This window comes from Mirounga leonina, unplaced genomic scaffold (assembly GCF_011800145.1).
Source record: "Mirounga leonina isolate KUSES-001 unplaced genomic scaffold, KU_Mleo_1.0 Mir_153, whole genome shotgun sequence".
NCBI classification, from domain to species: domain Eukaryota; kingdom Metazoa; phylum Chordata; class Mammalia; order Carnivora; family Phocidae; genus Mirounga; species Mirounga leonina.
In genome coordinates, this window is record NW_023270387.1 from 27,150,756 (window position 1) to 27,175,784 (window position 25,029).

Here is a 25,029-nt window from a genome sequence, read left to right on the forward strand (position 1 = left end):
GAAGGAAGGAAGGAAGGAAGGAAGGAAGGAAGGAAGGAAGGAAGGAAGGAAGGAAGGAAAGAAGGAAGGAAGGAAGGAAGAAAGAGAGGTAAGGAAGAAAGGAAAGAAATTTTTTAAATGCTTCCAGATCCTGAGAAGAAAGCCATTTGGAACAAATAACCAGTATCCCTTTCATCTCAAGAATACCCTCCCTGTTGGAGTCTTAGGAGAATTAAATTCAGGAGTCAGAGAGGACTGAATTTGAATTCTGGCTCTGGGACTCACTAGCAGGATGACTTTGGACAAGACAGTCAACTTCTCTGAAACAGTTTTTTGGGGTTTTTTTTTAATGTATAAAATGGGGAGGGGTAGTTTCATCTCCTCCTGTAGGGTTGTTTTGAGGATTAGATAAGATGATGGGTAAGATCACTGAGTAGAAGTAAAGGATGAATAAATATGAGGTGAATTAGAACCAGGACAATAACTGCTGATCCTTAAAATAGGATCTTTTGTGGGGACCCTGCTTTAAATAGAGACCCTGTGGAATAGTAGGCTCTCAAGGACAAGTGCCAAACACAAGCTGAGAGCAAACTTGGCTATGGTGAGCAAGCAAGTGACCTGGTCACTCCTTAAGAGACCTGAAGTGGCTATAACCACAGGCAAAAGCTTCCCAAAGAAGCAAGTGTAGTTAGAGCCCCAACTTCCTCTCTGGGCAATTGCCACATTTAAGGGATCATTTTTATGGTTAACAGTGACTCAGTTCAATTAGAATGGCTGGACGAATATCAGGTTTAATTAAATATTTGTCAGGGATAAATTGGAAGTGAGAACGTGTATTTTAGCCCTTTCCCTTGATCCAGATCCTCCTCCACCCTTTCAATGTTACACACTGTTTCCTTCATGTCTGAAGGGGAGCGTCCCTGAGGATAAAAGCTGAAATGATGATGCAAAGCCACAAAACAAACTGTGAATGACAACAATGACAACGACAAAATACCTTGGGGACACATATGCAGACAAAAATACTTTAGTCTTCAGCATATAGAAAGAAGAGAGAGATCAAGGGATAAATTCCAGAAATGGTAAATGGCATGAAGGTCAATTGGTGTGTGTATTCCGGGCCAGAGGGAAGATTTATGGCCAGATGTGACGCTCAGCAGGGTTAAGAGAAGGAAATAAGAAACAAACAAACAAATAAATAAAATAAAGTCCACTGTGGAGAGGCTACTCACTTTGTTAAATTAAATATACTAAACATTAGATTTTTAAAGAAGCAAATTTGATGGAGAGCTTAACCTAGAAGCAACCTGCAGGCCTAGTTCCCCTGCAAGTAAGACTATGCCGAGGGGTGACAGATCACCCTCAGAGGGAGCAGGTTTTGAAAATCAAAGTACCCAAACCCAGCACAAAGCTCCCCCCAAATATATTTAAGCTTACTGATGAGATCTTGCCTCGCAAGAGATTCAAAGCTTAAAAATGGCAATGAAAGTATTGAAATGTGTCACGGTTTTTCCTTTCCATGATTGCCATGAAAATATGGCATGGTTCTTCAGCAACATTAGAGTGTATTGCTGTAATTCTACTAACATAGCAGGTGGTAGGGTGATCACATTAAAAAAGAAAAGAAAGAAAAACCCCATAGGCAAGTTGAACTTGGTGATAGCACAGTGAGATCAATGAAGTATCTGAAGTGTAAGAAGATACAGTTTTGTTCTGAAATTTGGATAGGTTTTATAAGTATGAATATGAACTATGTGACCTTCCTAATGAGGAACTAAAAGGATAATGATGTTCTTGGTGATTAAAAGAGGAGCAAGGAAATCTAATTAGAGGATGCACGCGTTACACTTGTTGGTGAAACATAAACCTATTTTCAGCAGTGCTGGCTGATGAAGGCGCTTCATTCCCCTTCAAAGGGAACTTTTCCTCCATTGTCTTTAATTACAGTGGAAAACATGGCACTGTGTTGTTTTACAAGGAAGATTATCCGGGCTTTGCAGCTCGAAGACTTGTGAATAAAGAGGCCAAAAAAGGCAGCCATCTTTGTTTTGTTCTCTTTAGCGCTCCTTGTTTTGTATTTACCACAAAGACAAAAGCTGAAGAAGTTAATATCAGAAGTTCATTCAAATCTGTCAGCTCATCACAAACTTGAAAGAGACAAGACTTTGGTCTATGCCGAACCACAAGCTCTTGTGAGTGTGCTGACGTCAGCACACCCTGAATGCTCAGTGTTACATTCTAAATGCTTAGACTAATAGCCAGATGTCAATGATTCAGATAGAGGAGGGTGGGGTGCGAGGGAACGGCAAGGAACCTCATTAGGAATGAAATGTGAAATGTCTGCATTTTTTTTTTCTAATATGTTGACATTTTGCAGGTTGGGGAAAGTACAAATGATTCCGCTGCTGTCACCAGCCAAAAGCAATGGTATATCTCTCTGACTCATTCGCTCCCACCTGGATTTAAATTGTGGATTTGGAAAATAAAAATCATATACATTATCAGCAGGAAATGGACAAATATGGGCAGTTTTTGATGTCTCTGCAAGAAGAAATCATTTGATGAACGTCTTCCTAAACAGTGAACTGGAATATTTGATAGAGTCTCCCTCAGAAGAAAGACCCAGGGTGAGGGGAACCCTAAATTCCAAATACGGAAGCTGGAATGCAAGGGAGAGTGTCAGAGAAATAATAATTTGGCTTCCCTGGGGGAGAAGACCACGAGTTCTTTTGAGTATTTGGCTTCTCTTTGGTTATTGGAGAATTTCACTCTGTATAAGGGCAATCCCTGATGCCCCCATTGACTGGAAATTATATTTATTAATTTGACAGATGTTTACTGGGCAAAAACCACTGCAAGATACAGGGCTACATCCTTTAAGTGCAGAAACAAATACAAACAAAATATAAGCTACCCTGAAAGCCCCAAAGATGAGTGCTTCTTCAGTGGGGCTCGGAATCGCCTTATGGACAGAATAAAATTGAGTAGAACCTTAAGGGATAAGTACAATTTTATCAGACAGGGAAGAGGGCAAAAGCCTCCATCTGTGACCCTACAGCATCCTGGAAGACATGGGATATGTATGGGTTAAAAGGAAACATGGGCTTAAGATCAGACAGACCTGGATGCAAAACCTGGTGTTGTCATTTCCTTGGGTGGTAGAATTCCTGTCTGCGGGAATTCAGTCCCACCACCTGAATTCTCTGGGCTCCAGGCTCTTCTTCTTGGAAGTGGGAATAATAACAGTACTGACCTCATAGTGTTCTTAGCTGTTTAAACCATGTCTGGCTGACACTTAATAGCTAGTGGCTTTTTCACTTATTATATTCTATTATTCTACTGTAGCTGTCTATTGACTTGTTTGTGCAGGGTTGGGAACTTTGTAACTCAATCTGAATGGATGGAGGGATGAAAAGAGCTGAAGCAGCATGGTCAGAGGCTGACATGTGTCATGGGATCCGTGTTCTGGGTCTAGCACGGTGGGTGCATAGAAGGCAGTGGGAGAACCTGAAGTATAAGGGGGTGTGGATCTCAGAGCAAGAAGAACCCTCAAGGCCATGCTTTCCTGGTAGGCAGCTTTCAGCAGGGTATGAGCAGTTTCATTCTGAGTTTTGGAAAGGTCACATGGCCCCACAGTGGCAAAGAGATTAGAAAGGGATCACCAAACATGCAGGAATCAATAAGAGAATAGCATAACTGCTCAGGGAAGGCACATGTCCAGTGTAAGTGAGGACGGAATGGCGAGCCAGCAAGCCAGGTCTGCTTGCTGGGACTCACAGGCCCCCAGGTAGAAGGGGAAGGGAAAGGAAGAGGTCAGAACGACCGGACAGATTCTAGTGAGAGTATGTTGGGGAGAAGATAAGGTATACGTTTGAGTGAGAGGCATACCTGAGAGAGAAAGGTTGAGTTTGAGATTCCCATGGAACATTCAGGTAGGGAGAGGGTTTGTAGCTCAGAATTCAGGAGAATGCTAGAGATGCAACTTTTGTAGTCATCAGACAAGTGCTCAGAGACCATCAGTCTTCAGTGTGCAAAAGAGTCCCTTGGAGAGCGTGCTTTAAAAGCACATTCTCGGGACCTTCCCTGGAGACTGTGCTTAAATGGGTCTGGGGCAAGACCCATGAATCTGCATTTTTAAAGCCCCCAAAGCAAGTGCAATGCAGACTAAAATGTTGCTCTGTAAGATGCCTGAAGACAAAGAAGACCCGTTCTCCTCTCACTGTGATACACTCCCTGGGCAGACTGATGGGGCAGGGGGTGGAGGGGCCAGCAGCAGACTAACCCAGAACGGTAGGAAAGTCACCACCTGGGTATGTCACAGAAGCCAGGAGGGGTTGCTGGGGGCCAAAGGGAGGTCTGGAACTGAGATTCTGCTGGTGTTAGGAGGGAGCAGAGCGTGGCAGACTGAGGCATGATGGTGCTAGAGGAGGAGGGGATGAAAACAAAGACTCCAGCTGTCAGAGGTCTGGAGGAGAAGGCAAGAGAAGATGCAGTACGGTACACAAAAGGCACACTAAAGACAATCTCCAGACTCATCGCACCCACTCCTCAGGTCTCCCCTGGAGGCACCTGGGGGAAAGGTGTGCTCTTAATAAAAGAGTAGGGAAGGCTAACAGAGACAGAAGTGTGTTGGGGTGGGGTGGGGGACAAAGGCCCGGCTCTGAGGCTCTGCCTACAAGTACCAGTGGTGTGCGTGGTGTTGGGGACGCGGTCAGCAAAGGGTGGAGCCTGAGAGGAGTTGGTTGGTGCTGCCTGTAGTTGAAGAAAATCCAGTTTGAAGAGCAGCCTGATATGTATATTTATTCTAGAGGAATGGCCATTAGCAAAAGAAAATATAGATTCTGTCCTTATGGCTTGCAGGGCCCGCTGAGGTAGGCTTGAGTCCTGGCTGCTCTGAGTGGGGCTGAGGCATTGCCTGAGGAAAAAATCCAGAGCCCAGATGTTGCCTTAACTGGAATATTTTGCCGTTTTCATTTGCAATGACAAGATTCCTATCAGTTGTCCTTATTCCTGATACTTAACTCTTAATGTAACTAATTTGTGTTGCTACGATTTCTCAGAAAAAATGTGAGAAATCTGTTTTTCTCTCTGCAGCAACCCCCTCCTTTCTGGCATTGTTTGCGCTCTCTGTCCCTCTCCCCTGCCAGTTCCAGTAATCCAGGCGTTTATATGGCTCATTAAGCACATCACACTCTCTGCAGTGCCGGATGTAATCAAGTTCAGAATCTTCGCTCTCTGCACTCTAAGGGCAGGGGGATGGGGCCTCTTGCTCAGGACCCAGGGGAGGCAAAGTGGGTTGACAAGCTGAGAGAAGTGAGTGGCTTCCTGGGGGGAGCGGGGGGAGGGGGCAGAGCTGGGGCCAGCAGGCTGAGCCTGGCCTTCCCTCTGCTGCACACAGGCTTGGCAAGACTTCAAGGTGCTAGCACTCCAGGTGGGCCTGCAAAAGCCTGCTTCCACTCAGTAAAACTTACTTATACTTAGAGCAGTTTGCTTTTCCATAGAAAAAGCATTTTAGTTGCCACCATTTCCAAGTTTATGGATGATGGGTTTTGGAGACCTGCCTTTAATACTGTTTCTCCACTGTTGCTTAAATTTAGAACACTTAGCTGGAAGTCAGCTGAGAGTCCATCTTGTTCTGTTCTTACATTCAACAGACAACCAGGAAACAGAACAGAGAGCATCAGTTTGTTTGAACCGGGGTCGGGACCAGAACACCATTTTCCTTGCTCCTGGTCTCTCAGTGTTGTGCTGTCTTTCCAGGACCTGCAGTTGCCCCGCACTAAGGAACATACAGGCAGTCTAAAATGCCACTTTGAGTTGCACTCTGCCTGCCTGACCTATCCTGTCAGTGTGGCTTTTGAAGGGGCTGCAACTGGCGTGCAGGGAAGAAACACCTCATGTCAGTGCCAACCACTGATTTGTCTCTGTGTGTCGCCCACACACCTGTGTTCACTCTCACCACCTGCCCCATCACTTCCTGCTTCAGCTCACTCACCAGCCCACTGTCTCACGGGCTTTGTCTTATGTGTTCTTTTGAAACTGCTTTCATCCCACTTCCCCTTGTTCTTTGCATGTAGGTAGGAAATAGATAAAGATGTGTTTGTGCGAGAGCCCTATTATGAGTATGTGTTGTGATGGGGTCACAGTGCAGAGTCAGAAGGGTCTCCAAAAACAATCATATACTCTTTGAGGGCAAACACCAATGTATGCCTGGGAATGTGGGGTGGAGGGGAGGGGTATATTTGGGAAGTATGTGTGTATGGGTTGTAAACGTAAAAAACGTCCTTTAAAAGAATGGGTTCAGATTTATTTTTTGCTTTTTAAATTATTTGAAGGAATCCTCATGCACTGTTGGTGGGAATGCAAATTGGTGCAGCCACTGTGGAAAACAGTATGGAGGTTCCTCAAGAAATTAAAAATAGAATTACCCTATGATCCATTAATTCCACTACTGGGTTTTTGCCCAACAAAAGTGAAAACACTAATTCAAAAAAAATATATATATGCACCCCTATGTTTACTGCAGAATGGGTTCAGATTTAGATGGAACAGAGGAGATGCTGGTACAGGAAATGGGTCCAAGCAGGCTAATTGTTGATATGGGCTTCCATCTGGAAGGGCATCCACCAATGTCCATGATGGGTTGCCAAGTATGGTGAGTTGGATCGAAATAGGAGAAAGAGCTCAGACACTGGAACCAGAGTACATAGGTTTAAATCTCAGCTCAAGCATTTATAAGCCACTCAACTCTAAGAGTTGAGTAACCTGCCTAATGTCTCAATTTCATCCTCTGTAAAATCAGGATAAATATACTACTTACTTCCTAGAATCATTAAATGAGATAAAACATGTAGAACACTTAGTCTAGTGGCCCTGCACATAGTAAGTGCCTGGTAACACTAGTTAGCCATAATTATGGGAATATTGAGGACTGGAAGGAACACTCATGGCCAACAGAAAGGGCTGGTCTCCTGGACAATGTCATTCTGATCCTTTGTTAAGCTATTTCCACTCAGGCATAGTGTCAGACAATTACAGGACATCTTTTCTAAAATACCTACACTGATGAAAAAAATAAGGCACACTGAGATTGACTTTCCCAGAGCCATTCAGCCAGTGAGCAGCACAACCTGGCTTCGAAGAGGCTCTGAGTCTTTAGACCCTACTCCATGCTGCCATATTTCATCCTTGACAGTTGAATTCCTGCTGCTGGCATCACCAACACAACTCTCCAATCTCTGTATATACATGTTCACTCATTCAACAAGAATTTTTCTGACCCACCATGTGTGTGGATCTCTGTGCTAGGTTCTAAGAATGAAACCAGACATGGTCCCTTTGTTTATGGAGCATACGGGCTGAAAGGGAGGAAAGACTAATCAAGCAAACTAAATAAATGAGACAGAAGTGGAATTGCAACTAGCAAGGAAAGGCTATAGGGACAAGGACGATAGCTGCTGTGCACTCCTGTGTCCTTGTCACTGAGAACAGTGCCCTACTTGTGGCAAGTACTCGCTGAATGAATGCTAGCAAGTGCACTATGGTGTGAGTGGCCTTCCGAAGGCCTGTCAGTGTGGCTTTTGAATGGGCTGTTATATGAGAGTGTGCAATGGAGGACTGGCCCACTCACAGAGGTCAAGGAAGGCTTCTCTCAGGAAGGGATGATGGGAGGTGAGCGGGTACTAACCAGGTGAAGCAGGCTGGGTGGATTACAGGGATTGGAGATGCTGCAGTAAAGGGCATAAGAGACTCTGGAAGGAAGGAACGCACAGTCCAGTTGAGCAACAGTCTCGGCAGCTGTACCAAGGGAAGCAGTAATAAGAGGGGCTGCATCACAGGTGTTGGCAAGCAGCAGAAGTAACTGCAATACCTTGCATTTATACAAGTTTCAGTTTGTCATGCCTCCGTAGTAAATATTGTCTTATGGACAATTCACAATGAGAGGCAGCAGGCCAAGAAATATCATCCCCATTTTAGCTGGGTAAACTGAGGCCTGTAGACTTGGCATGTTGTTGAAGTCACACATCTAAACATAGCACCCGCCGGGCTCTCTCTCTGTAAGACCTACACAGTCCTCTCACTAGCCTTTTAAAGAAGGTATTGATATCCCAATAGCACCCATGATGAAAGTAAGGCTCAGCAAGATGAAGTGGCTGGCATGTGGCTGGCTGCATTGGGATATGAAGCTATGTCTTCCCTGTGGACAGGACTGTATCCCCCCACATTCATATGTTGAAGACGTAACCCCCAGTGTCTATTTGGAGATGGGGCCCATCAGGGAGTAATTAAGGTTACATGAGGTTATAATGGTAGGGTCCTGATTCCATAGTATTTGGGTCCTAATAAGAAGCCATGCCAGAGAGCCCTGTCTTTCTCCTCCCACCTCTGCCCTTTCTGTCTGTGTCACCCCACACACTCCACACACTCAAAAGAAAGGCCACGTGAGGACAAAGCAGTTGTCTACATGCCAAGAAGAGAGCACTCATCAAAAACGGATGATAGATCTTCCTGGCTTGATCCTGGACTCCTGGCCTCCAGAATTGTGAGGAAATACATTTCCATTGTTTAAGCCCCCTAGCCGATGACAGTTTGTTAGGGCAATCCTAACAGGCTAGTACAGGTGTGCATACATTTGCTGTTGTTACCTGCTATGGCACATCTCTCTCATCAGAGGCAGGGAAGCACAAGAACCTAGATTATCTGGTTATCAGTCCCAGGTTCACTCTCTTCGCCATATTCAAAACCCCTGGTGACCCCACTCAGAGGGCGATGGCAGGGTGAGGGTCAGGGCATGACACCCACCCCACTCTTTCCCCTCAGTTTTATCAAAACCAAGAGATGGGCAGTCATAGACCTCAAGGCTTGGGTAGCGCTAGTGGCCCGTGATTCTCCTAGATCCAGAGCTATGAAAAGTGACAGTTACAGAGCTGATTCCAAGTCTGGAACATTCCAAATGTCATCACTTTGTATGTGACTGAGATTGAGCATAGGGAACTAGGGCTGTGAGGCCGCTGCCTCTGGAAGCACAGTGAGGCACCTGCTGTTGCTTCATCTGTGTGCAAGTGTGTGTGTGCGCATGTGTGCATCACTCTCTGTTTGCCCAGGATCTGATGGAGGGCCAAGTCTGGGTTTCACCCAGCACCTACTCACTGGTACGTGTACTTCAGTGTTACTTAACCTTGCTGGTCTTCCTTGTACTTGTCTTTAAAATGGAGTTTTTGCACAGTACTAACAAAATGCCTAGAAACCAGTAAATATTTGGTAAATGGTAGATATTATTACTATTATGATGAATAACGACCCCAAGTACTTCTATTTTGAAATGATGTTTATAGAATTAAGTCATCATTGCTTTTTGCCCTGAGCTAAGAGAATAAAACATTCATACTAGGGTGACTTCCCCATGGAGACAATCATTTGATAATCGATTTCATCTCTGGGCTGGGTTCCTCTTGGTGCTGCTATGTGCAGAAATAGCAAAACACTCCTCTATTTTACAGGCCACCGAGTCGAAGTGCATTGCTTTTGGGGGAAAACCCCTTCCCCCCAAAATATATAATGATGTGTGTATGTGAAAGCCATCATATTCTACATGCTTGTTACCTAACCTGTGCAAACCAAACCCCCTGAGATCTATCTACTAAAGATAAATAAGTCAGGGAGGTGGAGCAGGCAATCTTTGAAGTGGGCTTAAATTAAAAAGCATAGGCATTCAGGCAGGCAGAGGAAGGAAGGAACATGCTGTACCCACCTGCCACTGCTGATGAGGGGCTTATTTCTAAGACACACACAGCACAATGCACACACAATGCAGAGAGAAAACAAAAGACATAGATCACACATTTCAGATGGTTGGTGGACAAAGTTTAGTTAATGTCAATGCTGAAAGCTTGTTCCGGGTCTGAGATACACATGGGAAAATGAATACCTTTTCATCCCACTCACCTCTAACAAAATCTCAGCAAATAAACAAGTACATACACACACAAAATATCACAACAAGCTGACCCTGGCCCATGATGTGAAATGTGGCACAAGGAGATGGACACAGCAATGTGGGAAGGCTGAGTGAGGGAAAGATAAGGGCTTCCAGTGGAGCCAGTCAGGGCTCTGGAGACCTCTCCATCCATATGGGAGGAAAAGGCCTTCAGAGAAGGGTTTGATGCTCCAGCTGTGGACAGAACAGTCGTCTTGATGAGGACTCAGACTACTGCTCCACCCACTCCAATGAGTGAGAATGTGACATGGCGGTCAACATGAGCATCATGATGGCAGCAGTTGACTTGGTTCAAATCTATGAATATAACCCCCAGAATTATAGACTCTTCCTATAGAAGGTATCTTAAAAGTGTATCTAACTCACCCCCACAGACCATTAGATACTACAACTGAACTATTCCATGGTTCTATGTTTTGTATGGTGAGTTGGATCGAAATAGGAGAAAGAGCTCAGACACGGGAACGAGAGTACATAGGTTTACATCTCAGCTCAAGCATTTATAAGCCACTCAACTCTAAGAGTTGAGTTCAGCTTGGTTCAGAATTGGGTCTACTCCTTTTATAAAGTGCAAACCTTGCCTTTCAGTGGACCAGGAGATATCAACTACCTTGCAAACATCACTGTATCACATGCTTAGGAGAACGACAGGGAGAAGCACGTCGTATCTAAGGGTGGTGGGTTGAGCAGTATGGATGGACACAGGCCAAGCAGATTGAGCCTTCCTCCCTCTACAGCCCCGAAGTTCTCCCTCATGGACGAGCCCACTGCATCCAGGCTTCCTGCACTCACCATACAGTGTGATGCTGGCGTTGCTGTTCCCAAGCTTATTTGTAGCCACACAAGTATAGTTCCCATAATCCTTTTCCGAAACATTGAAGAAAGTCAGAGTGGATATGTGGCCTTTGTTCTCAATCCTCACACCGCCCAGGCCAGTGGCTAGCCTGCAAGAAGAGAAGGTATTGCTGGTCTGGTTCTACAAACAGAGTGAAATAGCAGACAGAGATGTTGGCGGGAACTGAAAGATACCAGAGATGAATCCTACAAGGAGGCCCTGCTCACAGACACCTTTCCTCGAACTGACCCAGTCTCTTTAACCCAAAACATGAGTACCACAGCCTCCAGAGGAGGAAAAAGGAAAGGATATTCATGCTTCAAAGGTGAGGTTCACTGGCTTCTAGGCATTGAGGGCTGCCATGTCCCTAACTAATCTCAGATTCTGAAACCAAGTCAATTCATTTTCCCACTTGCCAGCTTCCTTGATTTGTTTGTTTGTTTGTTTGTTTCTGGTTCTAAAAAGAGACTCTGTTATAAAGGAGACAAATGCATTTTGGTTTTGCCACATCTTTCCCCTTTACTTTATCATTCCTTTTCCATGTGGGGAATGCTCCATCAGCTCTGCTTCAGATATGCCTTATTTCCATTTTTAAGGTACCTGGTATCTTCCTTGAACCACTGGAATTCAGCCATAGGCACCGCAGAAGCTTCACAGCTCAAGATACCCTTCTGACCAACAGACACACCAGTGTTCTTGGCTTTTGAGATATAGGGAGGGTCTGCAGGAGGAAAATGCAGAGTGATTTCACAAAACAAATGAAAGGCACATTTAGTCACCTGCTGTGCAAATGGATTTCTTGTGCCACCCCACCTTCCCAGTTAAATAACCATTTATTTTAGGAAAAGAATTTCTTGCTCAAGGATATTGCATTTACCCCAGCATCTTCTTAAGCCTTCAAACCAATTCAAAGTTAACAATTCTCCCCATTAGCTAAAACTCTGATGGGCACAGGTAGATTCCAGGGGAAAATGGCAGTGGAGACAGTCATGGTGCAAAGCAATGTGACACAGTATTTTCCTGTTGGAAACAATTTGGGATGGTCAGAAAATGGCATTGCCATGACCAGCTTGTTCCCTCAGTCCCTATATTCTCTATTCCTCTGAAACTTCCTGACAACGGGTCAACTCACAGTTTACAGTGATTTTTACTTTCCGCACATCAGGTGCAGCCACATCATTCAAGGCGCTGCATTCATATTCCCCAGACTGGTCACGTTTGATGTCAGAGATTTCCAGGTATTCATCCTCACTCACAAAGCCCTGGCCTTCTGGGAGGAAAGAAAGAGAAAGAAACAATCAAGAAACCATGAAACCAGGGACAGAACTATATTCATATCATGAGCTTGGAGGGGAAGGAATACAAAAAGCTGTAAAAATGAGGTTTGAACACTGAGTCAAAGATTATAAGATATCATGTTGACCAAATAGTATGGCATTTGGAGAAAGAAATTCTCTGCTTGAGTCTTGGGTCATTGTGTTTTTGTCCAACTCACTTTAACTTTCAGACCATTTGAAAAGAAAAGATTTTCATTATTTTTCAAATATGATTATGATGAGGATTAACTAAGAGAATACGTGTGAAAAATCCCAGCACATTACTAAACTTCGATCTTTTAAAGAGAATTGTAATGATATAATATATACATACATATATATATGTATATATAAAAAATAAAAAATGTGGGAATAACTTTAGACTATGTTAGCATGGGCATCTTAACTTTTCATTATGTAGAAATCCCTTTGTGGGGTGCCTGGGTGGCTCAGCCTGTTAAGCATCTGGCTCTTGATTTTGGCTCAGGTCATGATCTCACGGTCATGAGATTGAGCCCCTAGTTGAACTCCATGCTGGGTGTGGAGCCTGCTTGAGATTCTCTCTCCCTCTCCCTCTGTCCCCCACCTCTCTCTCTCTCTCTCAAAAAAAAAAAAATTCCTTTGGATATGGAACACAAACTACTAACTACTTGTAGAATAAATAAGTGACCATTTAATAGTTTAATACAGATCGATGCAAAGCAGTTGATTTGGTTTCAAACTGTCCTGGAGCAGATGAACTGGAGAAAGAATGAATGTGGAAGCATTTTGTAACCACTATGCATTTGGTGCTCAATAAATGATTGCCAGTGTAAGATAAATGTGGTAGGCCCAAATGATGGATCCATGGTTACTAGAACAGCCTTGTGGATTTAATACCCAACTTTGTGGGACATTCTGGAGACTTTATTCCTAGGCACTTCTGAAGCTTGGAACTCATGATCCAAAATATCGTACGGTCACAAAATGTACATTGTTTGCAATCACCATTATGTGTCTTACAACAATCTGGCTCCTCTCTCTCATCCCTCATCCCCCTCCCTGTGGTTCAGTGCAAAGAGAACGGACCCTCTGTCTTGAACCCCAAATGTTTTCAGTTCTGTCAAAGCACCAGGGTCCTGTGAAAACCCAGCCAACACAAATGCCAAGGACGAAATACAGTCATTTGCCTTTCTTGTAGGCCTGCTGCCTGATTCTTTTTTGTGCTCCAGGCATTAGAGTGAAACTAGTTTTCAGGAAGATAAAAACTCATTATAACTTTCCTCACACCCCCATATAAACTTATTCTTATCCAGTGGGTGTTCAGTCAACTAAGTCTATGTCAACCATGGATGTGGAGGAGCAGGAAGGTGAGGGATAGGGTGATGGGCAGGGGTAGGGAGGCAGGTGCTTTAGCATCCTGACTTTGCTCCAAGTCTAACCCTTGGGGAGTTTCCACCAACCCTGTCCATTTCCTCAGACCAATTGCTTTTCAGCTCCTGTTGCTTTCCCTGCCTCCACCCCCCACCCCAAGTCCCAACCACCCAGGCTCTGCCATCAGTTACACCAGTACATCCCAAGCAGGTGTGGGTCCTCTGGCAAAATATTTTTCAAGAGGTCCCTCTCTATATAATCAAGCAGAGTCATCCAACATCAGCACCATTCTGGTAACCCAATCTCATGCAGTTACATGAAAGAAATCTTGCACCGTCAGGAGAAGCAATCCTTTACCACCCTTCTAGAACCTGGACCTGTGGACCGGGTCCCAGAACAAGTCCACAGGTGTGAGTTTGGGGATCTTGGGGAATCTGGTTGAACCCATGTGAAGAATGGCTGAGAGTAGAGGTTGGAAACGCACCCCACCCTGAAGGGGAATAATTGGGCCCAGGACAGGACACACACTCCCAGTCTAGAATCTGAGTATCTCTCCTTAATGGTATTGCTGGCCTAGGCTGGTCCCAGGCACCAGAGGAGGACTTAGAAAAAGTCAAGGAAGACACTCCAGAGCATGGAGCCCCCTGGGGCTTAGGTAGGGCCCTATTCACCAGGATCTCAGGGTAGTGGTGCTGGTCACAAGCCCTCCACTGCAGCAGACATTTAATCATTCAGGCTAGTTCATATCCTAATTCCTCAAGATTTATTAGAGGGATAGAAACATCTTCTCATCCCGTTTTCCTTATTTCTCTCAGACTTAACAGAATCTCATAGTTGAAGTAGATTTTAAGATCACTTATTTCAGGAAGTCTATAAAGATAATAATGGCCTCACTTATTGAAATGATGTTGGTTGACCAATCTAAGTATTTTTAAGGCTTAAACAACAATGAAATCAATCACACAAAACAACTTCCCAAATTCTCTATACCTTTTCTGTAATGAATAAGTATGGTGCGATCAAAAGGCTGCCTCCCTACCACTAAGATGCCATGATTTTTTTAAAATGTGCTACAGTGCATTTGCCACAAGTAATTAAACCCGAATGCATCTGACCAAACAAAAGAGCCACCTGCAGTAGGTCTGGCAGGAGCCTCAGGCAGGGTCACTGAGCCCCTTGCCTTGCAGAGAATGAGATAGATCCATATCATGCTATATGGTACACACTGGACACATGTCTTAAAGCCCCTGATAAAGCAGCTTTATAGAAGCCAGTCAACTTAGAAGTGTTGGCCTGTGCAAACGGATGGGGTCACCTCAAAGAAGATGGAGGCCAACGTGCTGGGACCCTGAGTAATTCTCTGCATCTGTATGAGTAGGGCAGATCTTGGGTCCTTCGTGTAGGAATTACTGGACGACACAGCCACCCGCTGGAATGTGGGAATGTATTTTCACTATTTGTGATGTTGTTTTTTTGGGACACTTAGATGACAGCAAAAAAGGGAGGAAGGAAGAGAGTGTTTGGTGTGGAATGGGGATCGTTACAATAATACTACCTCATTAAGTGAGAGAATGAATTTTGTCAAGTTTGTACTATAACGTAAGTGATTCTCAGATTTTCATTTGCATATAAATTCCTCTGGGATCTAAAAAATCCATAGATTCTGATTCAGTAGGTCTAGAGTGGGGCCTGGGGTTCTGCATTTCTAACCAGTGCCCAAGGATCTCCATGTTGCTGCTCTGGGGCCCACGCACTGAGCAGCGAAGTTACAAGGCACCACCCGTGCTCTTCTCAGATCACTCTTGTCACCCATGTGCAATTATCTGTGCCTGCGAAGTGGCCACTTGGTCAACAAAGCTTACTGAGCTCCTCTCATGCAGAGATCCTTGGGGAGTCTGCATCTCAAAAGACACCCTCTTTGGAGAATAGCGCTCAGTCAGGTGCACTGAGGCCAAGGATCTGGACCCCTGAAGCTAAATTTTCAGTGTTTATGGTCTTACTACAAAGCATGCATTCTCTCAGTTGTCTTTGCTAAGAAATGAGAGGAGGACTTTGAAACTGCTCCCCATCTTAAGCCCACTAAAGGTGATTGAGATGTCATTTTTGTTACTGCTTTGAATACTGGGTGAACAAATCGAGGTTGCTAAATGCCTAGAGATCTAGGAAACTGCAGGGTCGAATGCTTTCCCTGGCATCTCCGGGTCCAGTCGCAATGTCAAATTCTGATTCCATGCCGCATTGAAAGGGGCAGAAGGCAACAAATGTTTTAATCCTCTTTGCTGGCTGCCAGGAAGACAAACTGCTGAGAGGGAGAAGAAGAGAGAAGAGGGGGCAGGGAGAAACACATGAGGGAGGAACAGGAGAGGAAGGAGAAGGAGGTATGAAGAAGGAATGAAAGACAGAGGGGGTGCCGAAAAGATGGCCTGGGTGCCACTGGAAAGATTCTGAAGACACATTCAAAAGGGATTAAAGGAAAAATACAGGCTAAAGGACTACAATATTTTCTCTGACAAAATGTATGAAAATGGGAGTCCCAAATCAACTGCACAATTTTGCTTTGTGATAAGATGTCCTTTAATAAGCCAATAACCAAAAGGCATTATCAACCTGCCCTATGCATTCAGACATCCCCATATACCAGTACTGGAAGCAAAAGGAAGTGTATTCTGAATCATTGGCAAAAATATATTTTTAAAAAGGGGTTATTTCTTCCCACAGATGAGTACTTTGGAGAAGGTAAGTTTAATTCACTGTATTAGTGAGATTAAGAGCTGCAAGAATACAAATGGGGCCATTTATCAGGGTATGTGGGAGGTCTGTGGGCCAGGACTCCTCAGTTGCAAGACGCGTGAGCAGGCCCCATGGTTATGTGGGCACAGTGGGCTTCTTCTGCAGGGAGGCAGATACTGACCCAGTCACAGACCGCAAAGAACAAGCAGTGGCCGTGAGCAGGGTCTGCCATCTTAGAAACAGAGGAGCAGACTGAGAAACTGCTTCAGGGAAGGACCCCTGGTGTGATCTGCTTTCCCTGACATCACCTGCAGTCATTCTATGCACATGTACCGTGACAGAAGCGCTGGGTTAGACACTGGGTGTAGGGTGGAGATGAGGTAGAAGACAAGGTCCTTGACCTTGGGTAGTCTACAATATCATGAGCCCAGAACAGGAGCAGTTTATATTTTTCTATCCCTAGGCTCAGTTTTCAGCTCCTAATTGCTTTTACATCCTGCTAGTAAAGGATGGTGGTTCAGAAAGATTTATTAGAGCTGGAAGCAACCTAAGCATTCAGGGATGAAGAGATCAAGTAGGAAATCCGGAGTAAAATCGGGACGCTCCCTGATCTTGTTCACTTCTTTCTTTCCCCCTTCACATCCTGTCCTTCCATGCCAGCTATCTCTCAGCCACCACTCGTATGCCCAATTTTTCTTTTCTTCATACAATTCCTTAGAATTGTACAGTTCTAAGCACCATGAGGGCTCAAAGATTTTAGTCTTCCTTTTTTTTTTTTTTTGGATTATTGTTCCTGATGGAATATCTTCCCCCACCCTGGGGATGATTTCAGAGGGAGGCCTATTCCTTTGCTAAACTGTTCACATCATCCAAAACAATCATCCTCATATTGAGGCAACCCCTGCCTGGCTTCTCCCTTTGAAAAGATTAAAAGTCCCTTTCTGGGTGCCCCAACCTCACTGTCCCTCCTCATTTGCCATGGAAATTTGCTGCTCTATCCAGGGAAACTGTTTTGTGAGGTTGAATGTCAACACCTGTCACACCTTTTGCCATGAGGCCCGTCAGGAGGTGGCTCAGAGCAGCACATGCCTGGGGCGGGGGGGGGGGCTTGGAGGAAATGAACAAGAAGAGGATGAGAGCGGGGAGGAGGGGTAAGAATTTAAGGAGGCATCCACACAGAGCAAATGGCTTTGTGAAGACATGGCCAGGAGAAGAAGAACTCCGGTGGGCAAGAAAGGAAGAAAGCCATTGGGAGTGGAGAGTACATGGGCACCCCTATATGGTAGCCCTCATATTGTCTCAGTTGCAAGTGTATCGAGAAGGGATTACAACTTCCACTTCCTTGAACTCTGTATGCATCTCATGTAGGATGAACATACAGCATCTGTTCACTCTATGCCCGATGGCCAAAGGTTTGGAAACTGAATCCCCTCTAAATTCTCCCTCACTCCTTAATCTTCTCTCTCTCTGCCAGGCCGCTCTCCACCCTCTCTATCCTCCCTGACCCCATGACTCTCCTTAGAATACTGCTGGCAAAAAGCAACTCTGGGCTCCCCATCCTTAATTAAACCAGGGAGTGTGGACAGCAGTACATTCCATCCTTGCTTGCTCCCAACTCCCAGATACATCCCTTCACTGCATTGGAGTTAATGAAAAGTGTGATAAACCCACAGTTTCATTTTCCCTTAATTAATACAAGCGATTGAATTGTGCTAAAGTCATTTTGGTTTGGAGACTGAGCCTCTGGGTCAACGTCTCACTTGCTGGCAGTGACAGAAGCTCTTTGTCATGAGCTCAGACAACCTTTCTCAGGCTGTTGCCGCCAGGACCTTGCCCAAGGGAGGGGTGGCTTGCCCCTGTCCAGGGCTGCCTTGCTGGCTGCCTTCCCTGAGGCTGACAGTAAATTGTCTAATGACAAGATCAATATGTGACTGTGAAAGTCAGGTGAGTTTCTAGGGGGGGAAAGAGTACATTAATAATGCTCCCGGGAACTGGAGGCTCAAAGGAATTGCCTGGCAGTGGTGAATTTCCTAAGTCTGTCATTTTCTTTTCTTTTTAATTTTATTTTATAATTTTATGTTAATCACCATACATTACATTGTTAGTTTTTGATATAGTGTTCCGTGATTCATTGTTTGCGTATAACACCCGGTGCTCCATGCAGTACAAGCCCTCTTTAATACCCATCACCGGGCTAACCCATCCCCCCACCCTCCTCCCCTCTAGAACCCTCAGTTTGTTTCTCAGAGTCCATAGTCTCTCATGGTTTGTCTCCCCCTCTGATTCCCCCCCCCCCTCATTTTTCCCTTCCTACTGATGGGACAGCTGGGATGACACAAGAAGAGAAGGGCTCAAGTGACTTTCCAGCGGGACTAACCAAAAAGATCAATTCTGGTACATGGGCTCTCTTTATCGGAGGAGGAAAGCCAAAGGCAGGGGATTTGAAGGGTTTTGCCTGGTAGGTGGGGACAGGAGAATGCAATGTCAAGAAACCTCTATGCAATGAGGTCTAGGAGGGAAGGCCAAGAGGTCTTGTCCCAGGTGACACAAGATATCATTCAAGGAGCACCTTAAAAACAGACTCTTGCACTCATGCTTACAGACTGATTGAACTAGTCCATCACTGGCATCTTCCAAACACTGCCCAGGGCACACAAATGTATAAACAGGGATGACACCCCCAGTTAGTACATGGAGGACTTCTGTGGCCTTCACTTGCCAAGTGCCATCCAGTTCCATTTATAGACTCCCAGGCATCCTCTGCCGAGAAGGCATTCAGGACCTAGCAGTCCATAAAGTTCTGCACATCTCAGAGTGTACTCCGGCCTTCTGTTGACTGTCCACTGGGCTCTATGAGAGACATACAGTTGGGATGTCAGCAGGTGAGTCTGGGAAAGGGAGCCTTGCAAGGTAATGACAGCCAGGCCTGGGCCTGACAGCGTTGACTGCCCTTCATCAACCCACAGTGGATAGGGATGCCCAGATGGACAGACACAGAGCATCAGGGCAAGAGTCGCTCTCTCCAAAGCACAGTGAAGGCATGTAGTTAGTTTGGTCTTCCTTGTGTTCTTTTCTGAGATGGGTTCTGAGATGGGCTATAAGAAAAATCAGGACATGAGAGTTTTATAACCTAGATGATACTGTTGACCCAGAGGGAGTAGTCCTGAGTGAGTGATACAGAAAGAGTCAGAGTACTCGCAAGCATGAGGCACGCAGCCTTTCGGTGGGAGTTCCGAGTGCATGCTGGACAAAGAAGAGAGGAGTTGAATGCGCGCACGCACACACATGAAGACGGACAGCATGAGGATACAGAATGCAGAAAGCCCGAATTTCACATATATGCAGACAAATGGAGGAGGGCAGAAGCTTAAATCCATTTGGAGAACAGAGTAGCTGACATGGTTAAAAAAAGTAGCTAACATTTATATTCTACAAAGTATCCACACATGAACAGAAATAAATAGCTCAGGCCAAAAAGACATAAAGGTTGAGGAAAACAGCATCATGACTTATAGAAAGCATAGCTAAAACAGCTGAATTATTGACAAAATGTTAAGGACATTTGAAAAGTTTTTATTTATTACAGGATTTCTTCTTCATTAATACTATTTGCACTCTGAACCAAAAAGGTTATTTCATTACTAACAACTAAAAAGTGAAGGAATTCTATGCTTTAGTCGAAATAAACTACTACTTTAAAAAATAATAATTTTTAAAAAACGAATCAAGGCACTGAACGAGATACTGCTTCTTTTGTGTATGCATGTCTTGTATATGTCTTAAGAAAGTTTGACTTGACCTGTCTTGCTTTACTTAAACAGGAATGACCAGTCACCTAGGCCCAGTATCTCAAAGAAAATAGTGTTTTGGAGGCACGGCCATGCCCCATGCCACCATGTGGCCAGTGAGTACCCAACACCAGAGGGTGCTTGAAAACTTGGCTTGTTGAACTCACAGCGAGTCTATTTGTCAGAATCTGTTGGGGAGCAAGTAGTGTCCAAACTCTTCAAATTATTTCTAGTAACAGAGCGACATCAGACCAAATGCTTTACCCTTTACGTGCTTTGGGAGGAATTAAAACTTTCCTTCCAATACCAACTGCACTGGGCTTGTTTTCCCTGGGGATTAATGTTTTCTATAGCAACACCAAGGAAGCCTTTGTTATTTTTACGAGTAGGGTGACCATATAGTTAAGTCTGTCTGGTACACTCTCAGTGGACACCTGTTTTCCAAGCCTCATTATTAATTAATGGTCACTTCCGCTCTCAACATTGTGCTGCTCTGGGTGATAATCTGAGTGGCCGCTGTACTTCCAGCCCGTGGAAAGGCCGGCCATCAGGATCTGTCCAGGCTGCTGCTTGCACCTTCTCTGCCTGTGGGGCTGTCCCAACACCCACACTTTTAAATTCGATGAGAGACAGTGGTTTGGTCCCCAAGGAGTTTGTGGATTCTCAGATGTAGGACTCTGCTAGATGAGGGTCCAGCATGACTCTGTGTGCCCCCTTCCTTGGAGCTTGAGGCTCATGAGCTAACTAGTTTTCTGTGGGGTTGCAGGCTAGAGCAGCTGCTTGTAGCCACTGCCAACTGGAGTGAGGGCATCAGCACTGCACCCTGCAGGACAGAAACCCAGCTGGGGTTCCGCAGATGCTGGCTCGAAGCCCCGGCAGTTCGGATACCAGACCAGATTTGCACCTTCTGAAATGGTTACGATGGTCCAGAGCACTCATGGAAGCAGCTGCAGGGCCCCTTCAGGCTACTGGGGAGATGCTCTTTTGAGGAAGAATACAGCCCAGCGTCTGCAGATGAAGCCTTGATGCAGCCTGACTCTTCCTGCTTCCTCTCTTCCTTCCTCTTCTCTTATTCTCTACCTTTTAGCCTCTACCCAGATTAGCTCCCAATAGCACAACCGCATGACAATGATGCTAACTATCAACGTTCATTAACATTTTTGAAATCCTTGTATTCGCTTCCAGGCAAAATACCCACTAAGCCAAGCAGCGTATTTGGCATGCAGGCCACACCTGAGACATTCTGCACACTTCACCGAGCTGGAGGGCCTGAGCTCTGAAGCATCACGGGCAGATAGCTATGCTCACGCACTCAGCTATAGCGGCCGTTGAAAGGAAGAATTAGGAGCTGCGCACTCAATGGGCAATGTCTCCGCCCTCGGGGCCAGGAGCCCTTGATGTGATGTTGGTTCGCTTTGGAAACTTTCTTGCCAAGGACCCTCTGTATCTGCACCTTGTGCTGTTTTAGGCAAGTCTGTCTGCCTCTTATCATCCGACTCGGACTCTTATTAAGCTGACCTCTCACGAAAGACAACTATCTTCCTGGCCTCCCTTCTTAGCCTCGTCCCCATAGAAGTCACGATACGCATGATCTTCTATGACTCTGTCAAGAGCAGGAGTAAGTGGAGAAAAAGTACTGAATTAGAGATCAGAAGACCTGGTTCTAAACCCCGCTTTGCCACTAATGTGCTATGTGACTTCGAGTAAATGTTTTTAGCACCCCAAGCCTTCACTATTTTTTTCCTATCAAATAAAAACATGTACTGGATGATTTCTGAGGTCATTTCTAGTTTTTTATAACTTAGCAATACAGTCTGTGACCAGAAATCTCACAGAATTCCTTAAGTTCTGGAAATCTGACGACTGTGGTGCTGATGGGCAGAGTTCCAACCGAGAAGCTCAGGGTCACTGACCTATATGGAAACATAAGACGTTTCCTGCAGTCAGGCATGCACACTGCAGAATTGACCTAGGCCACCCTAGCTTTTTCTGGGGTCTTGACAATACAGGCACAAGAATAAAGACACCACAGCAATTTCAAGGTGGCTCTCATCTGTCCTTGTGCTGTCGCTGCTCGGTGATGGGGAGGAAAGAGGTTTTGACAATTATGAAGGACTGTGTGTGTCTGAGGGTAATGTCTTGTATTAATGGGGGAAATTAATTCTTTCCGTTCCCTTCTAAGAATCCTATTCATGCAGATTTTGACAAGTAGCTGTTCTTGTTTCCCTCCTCTCGATCGGTAGGTTGGAGTAATATCTTATAGGTATAACTAATCATCCACTTATCTGATTTGAGACCCATCTTCATGGGTCTGAGGGTAACTCCAAATGCAGGAAAATGATGCTTCTCTCTGCTTTCTGTCCTCCCCTGCCTTGGTTAAAAATATCCCTTCTTAGTTACGTGGCTCACCTAGCTAATCCTTCCCAACCAGAAGACAGAAGAGAGACAAGGAAAAAGGGGGCCCTGGCAGTAGTAAAGGCCCAACACTCAGAACTGCAACCTAAATTTCCCCTGCACCCCCACTATCAGAATTGATCTATGGCTGCACCAGAACAGAACCAACATGATCTGAGGGGCCATGCGATTGTTAGTTTTATGTGTCAACTTGACTGAGCAAAAGGATGACCAGATAGCTGGTAAATATGATTCTGGGGTGTGCCTGTGAAGTGCTTCTAGGATAGATGAGCATTTGATTTGGCAGATTGAGTAGAACAGATTGACCACACTAATGTGGGTAGGCATTATCCAGTCCATTGAGGACCTGAAGGGAACAAAAAGATGGAGGAATGGCAAATTCTCTCTCGTTTTTCTTGGGCTAGGATGTCTGTCTTCTCCTACCCTTGGACGTCAGAGCTCCAGGTTCTTTGGCCTTTAGCTCCTGGCACTTATACAAGTGGGTGACCCCACCTTCCCCATTTCTAAAGCCTTTGGCCTCAGGACTGGCTGATTTCTAAGGTGATTTCTAAGCACCATCTGCTCACCTGTTCTCAGACTTTAGATTCTGACTGAATTACATCACCAGGTTTCCTGATTCTGCAGCTTGCAGATGGCATATCAGGGGACTTCTTGCCTCTATAACCACTCAAGCTGGTTCCTATAGTAAGTCTTGTCTTATCTGTCTCTCTATATATTCTCTTGGTTCTGTTTCTCTAGAGAACCCTCATGAACATAGGCCTAATGGAAACCTAGGAGTCTTCACTCTGCTACTAATTAGCCAGGAATTCTGGACAATCCACTTTACTTGGGGCAGCCTCAGTTTCCTTATCTGCAAAATGAGGGTATTGGGCCAGTTTATTTCTTAGCTTCTTAGCCACTGTTCTTCTCTCGACTTAATTCTCGCCCAGTACATAGGGATGCTGTGGTCTTACCATGAGTCTCTGGACGGCAATCAGCATTTGATCAAGTCCCAAAGCCCCTGGGTAGGGAAGTTTGGAGGTGTGAATCTTGTTTCTACCCTCAAAACCTGGGGCTGACTCTGGTTCTGGAAAATGCCGCAGCTCAGCTCATTGGGAGGGATGCGAAGGCTCAAGCAAGGGCTTGTCAGCCTCTGAAAGACCCCTCACCAGACCCCTGCTGTGCTTCCCTTCCTGTCTGCCTTTGCTGGGTTTCCTTATGCATAGTGGTCATAAATAATGCAACAGGCCTCTGTCAAAATTAACACATCTGACCTGGAGAGGGAGAAAAGTCCTGAAAATTCCTAGATTTGTTTCCTATTGGGTCAGATGAGTTTGTCACTTTTGTTTTTGTTACCTTAGGAAGCATGGAGCCTCTGTCTCCTTGGCAGACAATGTCAGTCTGGGGGAGAAGAGCAAAGAGGATTGTAAGTGTGACTAAGTTCCAGCAAGGCAGGCTTGGGTTGAAGGATCCTGGACAAAAATAGGGAGGTTGGAAGGGGCTGCTGTATTACATGCCATGTCAGGCAGGTGCCTGGAGCCTAGTCGCTAGGCAGGTGGTGCCTGTGGATTTCCAGGACAAACCGCACAGGGAGCTTCTGAAGGGAACAGGTCAGGATGCACAGTGTCAGACACCTTCAGACTGGCCCTGAGCTTGCTCCACTTACACACAACACTAGAGGGTTTTTTTTTTTTTTTTTTTTAATTATAAAACATTGTACCCTGATGGTAAGTCATGAAATTAATATAAGTAACAGTGTGGTATTTATTTTATGCTGCATATAATTCACATATGCACACACAGATACACATATGGTATGTATGCATAACAGTAGAGAAACATTCAATAAAGAAAGTAAAATACAGAGCCATTGCAATTCTGACACTAGTTCTGATGCGTGGGTTTCATCCCCCACACCGAGCAATTAACACCAGCTGGGTGTCCTTCAGTTCTGACACTATCTACCTGGAGATAGTATCAGATCCCACCAGGAAAAGGCTCAGTCCCACAAGATGCCCCTGATCCCCCACTTCCGATGCCAACTGAAAATCCAGGTTGTTCTTTGTGCTTCCTCACACTGGCTGTAGATCAGAGGTTCCTGTGACCCCTGCTTGGGTTTGACTGATTTGCTGGAGCGGCTCACAAAACTCAGGGAAATATTTTACTTACTAGATTATCGGTTCATTATAAAAGGATGTAACTCACAAACAGCCAGATGGAAGAGATGCATAGGGCAGGGAATGGGGAAAGGGGCACGAAGCTTCCATGCCCTCGGAGCTCACCCTTCTCCCTGAATCTGGATGTTCAACAACCAGAAGCTCTCTGAACTCTGCCCTTTTGGGTTTTCTGGAGACTTGATTACATGAGTGAGCAAATCACTGGCCATTGGTGATTGAACTCAATCTCCAGCCCCTGTCCCCTTCCCGAGGTGGTGGTGGTGGTGGGGTAGGGGAGAATGAACATTCCAACCCTCTAATCACAGGATTGGCTACCCTGGCAACCATCCTCCATCCTTAGGTGCTTTCCAAAAGTCTCATCGTTAACATAACAGAAGGTACATTTCCTGTCATCACAGGAAATTCCAAGGGTTTTTGAAGCTCTGTGCCAGGAACTGGACAAAGACCAAATATGTATTTC

At 45.2% G+C, this 25,029-nt stretch overlaps 1 protein-coding gene across 1 annotated transcript in view; it reads right to left on the reverse strand.

Annotated features, from left to right (window-relative positions):
* OPCML (opioid binding protein/cell adhesion molecule like) overlaps positions 1-25,029 on the reverse strand; it is a 490,752-nt gene that overhangs the window by 4,842 nt on the left and 460,881 nt on the right. The window contains exons 4-6 of the mRNA XM_035009317.1: positions 11,944-12,081; positions 11,412-11,532; positions 10,769-10,920 (exon numbers count right to left, since the gene is read on the reverse strand). Of these exons, the coding sequence (XP_034865208.1) occupies positions 10,769-10,920; positions 11,412-11,532; positions 11,944-12,081 (411 nt within the window). The remainder of the gene's footprint in view (positions 1-10,768; positions 10,921-11,411; positions 11,533-11,943; positions 12,082-25,029) is intronic.